The 4,685-nt window shown below is 46.1% G+C and overlaps 1 protein-coding gene across 1 annotated transcript in view; it reads left to right on the top strand.

Moving 5' to 3' along the window:
• Positions 1-4,685, top strand: part of GPC4 (glypican 4) — a 36,800-nt gene that overhangs the window by 11,815 nt on the left and 20,300 nt on the right. Inside the window, exon 2 of the mRNA XM_010284017.1 lies at positions 2,491-2,882. Coding sequence (XP_010282319.1) covers positions 2,491-2,882 — 392 coding nt within the window. The remainder of the gene's footprint in view (positions 1-2,490; positions 2,883-4,685) is intronic.

Below are 4,685 nucleotides of genomic sequence, written 5' to 3'. Positions count from 1 at the left end.
GCTTGAGAACGGCTGTGTTCTACCTGTGAAAACGCTGGCTGGCACTCCATCCGGAGGCAACGGCTTTGCGCGGACGTGGTGCCTCCTTCGGCGGCGTTGGGGTTTTAGAAGTGGCTGGTTTTGGTGGGAAGTTTCCATTTCCTTTATTTACCTTCCTTTTGGGCAAGGAAAAGCTGCTGGCTGGAAGACTGCAGGTGCACAGGTATTTGCTGCTAATTAGGTTGCTTTTTTTCCCCCCCCCAGGATAATTAATGAACATACCCACGTGAAAATTTGCGAAGAGATGAAGTGCTCTCTAGCCTGGATACAGTTTATTCAACTTCCACTTTGGAGTGTAACCAATGAAATGAGTTTGGGCAGGAGAATAAATTGGTTATGGTAATAGGGATGTATTACTTGAGATAACTTTTTTGGCTTAAAACGTTACTTTGGGTTCCTTTAGACTGGTGCTTGGAAGTATTTAATAGATTTCCCATCGACGTCATTTCAAAATCGAATTCTTTTTGAAGAGTTTGCTGGTGCATGTGCCCACTTTTGTGTCTGGCACAAAAGTATTTAAATAAACAACTTATTTGGTGATACTAAAAGGTCTGAGCAAAGGAAGGAAGTGAGCCTTCAAAATGATTAAGTGAATTAGAAATTAATATACACCAAGCTAATCTCTATAGTATAAACTCAACAGAAAAAAATCTTCCTGGAGAGGAAATGCCAGTCATGGGAACGAAAGTGGACGATCCTGCTGATATTGGACAGAGGACGTGTCGGGTGTTTGAAATCAATCTCTTCTTCCCTAGATCGTTTCTCTTGTGCTCCTAAGAGGCTGCATTATATACAGCCATGTCAGGCCCCGAGCCCCATGACTTTGTTCGTCAGGAACTCGAAGAATGTTTCAATTTTTCCAGAAAATGTTTTCTGTGTTAGGCTTTGTTTGTACTGGAGCACTTTGAAGATGAAAATCTGAACTTCAGCATACTTGTAATACGTTTTAACAAGGTTTAAATTCACGCCGGGCCAAAATATTCCCCCCCCTCCCCCTTCTAACAACTTTTGGCTCTAAACATTACTCCTTTGAGGATTAAAAAAAACAGAGAGGCATGTTTTATTAAAAAATATTTATTGAATATGAGTCACAGAAAAGCAGAGGTCAGAATCCTCAATTGCTGGTGGCATGCATAAAATAATATACTTCCTTGCCTGCGCTGTGCATGGTGATGGAGAGGCTGCACCCGTGCCCCGGGGTGCCAGCGTCCCCCACGAGGCTGGAGCAAACGGGTGGTAGCCTGGCACGAGCGCCGCCGGCACGTGATGGTTTGTCCTGGCGGCATCTCCCCTTGCTCTCCTTACCTCCTTCCCAAGGCCGTGTAACGTGGAGTTTTGTTCCAGAATGGTCCAGATGCAGTTGACTTAGTGGACTCCTCCCCCCCTTTTTTGTTTTAATTTAACTCACCTACACCAAATCTCCACGGCAAGGGCTTTGCAGTAGGGCGGTCTGTGCTGAGATCCATGTGCCAAGGCTTTGGTGGCACTGACTTAGTGGAAGATGTTCTTTAAACTGACCTGGCAGATGCATCTGATGTGCCAGACGACATCAGGTCAGCTCGTTATCAGCGTCAAAGATGTATGTGGCACTGCCAAGACACTGTGACGGCGCTTCGGCAGCAGCCGCTCTCCGGCACCAGGCTGTCTGGTGCTCTGGGAGGGTGAACCGAAGTGGGGATTTGCTTTTAGAAAGTGATGAAACCCAAGGGCCCCTGTCTGTCCTTTGTCATCTGAAAAATCTCTTGCCATTCTTGAGCCAAGTGTTTAGCCCTTGGATTTTGAGCGATTCTGGCTTAATTGTGGGTTTGGGGTTTTTTTTTGTACTGCCACAAACATCTGAAGCCCTGTCTGCAATCAGGACCAATTAGGTAATTAGAGACAGGCCCTGCCCGGAGAGCTGACAAACTTGCAAGACAGGAGGAAGAACCCACAGGTAGATTTTTGGGTTTGTTTTTAAAATGTATTAAAATCTGTTCATTTTTGAGGCTGATTTATGATAATTTCAGAAAATGAATTGACAAAAACTGAAAAGAAAGACCTATTTGTGAAATGTCTGTTTAACAAAAACCCACGTTTTCTTTCCTTTTTGCTTTCTGATAGTCTTGTGCTTTGAAATAACTTCATTTAAGATGACTGAATGGTAACATAAGAAACTGGCATTTCTTTTTATTTTTTTGTTTCACTGACTTTTGTCATGGTATACAGATTGCATCAAAAGGGATCTCAGGCATGCAAGTCTTCTGAGCTCGAGAGAGGCTGGGGGGGTTTGTTTATGAAATTTTGAGATACGGAAACTGAAAATTTGTAGAGAGTCCTTTCACCCAAAAGAAATGGGACGTTGTGGTCTCATTTTGCTGAATTTCCCAGTTAAGCAATGGCAGCGCTTGTAGAAGTGTGTGAACGTGTAACCCAGTGACCATGTTTACCATATCTTCTCTTCTTCTTTTCTAGAGTTCTTCAAAGAACTTCTTGAAAATGCCGAGAAATCGCTGAATGACATGTTTGTGCGGACGTACGGCCGTTTGTACATGCAGAACTCTGAGCTGTTCAAGGACCTCTTCGTGGAGCTGAAGCGGTACTATGTGGGCGGCAACGTCAACCTGGAGGAGATGCTCAACGAATTCTGGGCGCGCTTGCTGGAGCGCATGTTCCGGCTGGTCAACCCCCAGTACCACTTCACGGACGAGTACCTTGAGTGTGTCAGCAAGTACACTGAGCAGCTGAAGCCCTTCGGGGACGTGCCGCGGAAGCTCAAGCTACAAGTGACGCGAGCGTTTGTGGCTGCCCGTACCTTCGCGCAGGGCCTCGCCGTCGCGAGGGACGTCATGAGCAAAGTGTCCGCGGTGAGCTCCATCTTGTGATTATTCCCATGTCCCACGGACCTGCGATGGGTAGCGTCTTTCCCTGTTATCCTGACTAGGTACCTAAAGGGGTTGGTGGTAGTTGAGCGCAGGTGGGGACAAACTCCATCTATGTAGGCTGTGCCGTTGCGTGGTAGAGTCACGTTCTGGAGGACACCACCATCCAGCGCTGCAGCCCAGCAGCAGGGACGTTGCCCAGGTTGATGCTGTCCTCCAGCCTAGGGAACAGCAACGAGCAGGAAATTAAATACCTCCTGCAGTGGAAATAACCATGTTTACTTGTGTAATGGCCATACCTTCTTCTTAATATTGCCTTCAAATTACAGAGCGTCATGGATGCTACGGGCATCTATTATGGAGCAGCTGATGATTTGCTCCTTGCTCCCAGGCACGGGGAGAGGCTGTCAGCTTGAGCAAACAGTACTTTTAAGATAACAGTAAGCCAGAGCCATATGTCCAGGGCAGGAGCCAGTTGTGCTTGGTGCCACACACACAGCATGAGTTAGACCTCAGACTTTTTTGGGAGGTCAAACAGATGTGATGTGTTGGTCATGTAAATGTTTAATTCCCTCTTCTTATAAACCGCTTTAGGGTGGTTTAAGGTGGGAGTGACTTTTTTTTTTTGACATGAGATTTATCTGTAACTTTGACTGAGTTGTATGGTATAGGGAACAGGTGTAGTCAGTAATCCCCTTAAAGTGATGGTGTGTGATAACAAATATTTGTGATTTCCTTTTAACAAACTCAGCTCGTTTCCTGTGGGCTAGAGAAGATTTAGTATAATCATTTAATCAGGCAGAGAGGTTTACTTTCTATCTACCTGGTTACAGAGTAATAAAACACCAGGCTAAAAGGGCAGGCAGTAGTTTGAATCACCCTAAGTGCCAGGAACAAAAAGGGAGAAGTAAACCAGAAAAGAATAGCTGTTCAGGTACTCTTAGAAGCAGAATGTAATTTCGGAGGCAGCACAAGCAGCATCATTAAGTGAGATAATTCAAATTGCTTTGACTTACAGGGATAATATTAAAATATTGTGTCTCTGGAAAAAAAATTGGCTTCCGTATTAATTTTCCTTGAAGAGAAATGAGAAAAACAGCCTGCGACAAGGCTGCATGTGTGTGATAGGGCAGAGAATATTACCAAGGAAAGGGTTGCCACGCTAATATATCCAGCCTCCAGGAGCAAGTTGTAAGTTAGCGGTGGTAGGTTTAGGTCCTTGGACACCTTGAGTCCCCGATTAATTGTGATGACTCCCACATGAGACGCGTCTGCGTGCCACTGGTTGAGGATGGGTGTTGTGGATCTCCATCGGTGACCTGTGGGGGTCCCTTTCACAAGACCACAAAACCCTCCAGCCTCAGGGACGCTGTCCTGTGGTGGGAAGGAGATGTGGGAGGGGAGGGTCAGTGCTGGATGAGGCCAAGCGTCATGTCTCTGTGCCAGGTCACGGGCCAAGCCTGCCGACTTCTTGGTTGAGGTTTCAAATTTGGTGACTGTTGTTTCTGGCTGCTTGGTGTTGTGGCAGATGCTGTGGTCAGAGAGAAAGGGGAAAAGGGTTTTCACTGCTGGAGACTGTGGATGAAGTATTTGGGTGGGAGGTCTGCCCGCTAAGCCTGAGTACGGTTTTTGGGAATGTGCAATCACTTGATAGGCAGTAAATGTGCATGGGTGAGGGATCGTGTTTATGCTCCATCTGCTCAGAATTCATCAAAATGTCTCCAGACTTGACACGGGACCACGAGGGCTACAGTCCCCGCATCTGTTACGAATCAGAGTCATGAACCT

The sequence above is a fragment of the Phaethon lepturus genome, unplaced genomic scaffold, assembly GCF_000687285.1.
Source record: "Phaethon lepturus isolate BGI_N335 unplaced genomic scaffold, ASM68728v1 scaffold8743, whole genome shotgun sequence".
Lineage (NCBI taxonomy): Eukaryota > Metazoa > Chordata > Aves > Phaethontiformes > Phaethontidae > Phaethon > Phaethon lepturus.
The sequence above is the reverse complement of the archived record's forward strand: the minus strand, read 5'-3'. Positions and strand labels throughout refer to the sequence as shown.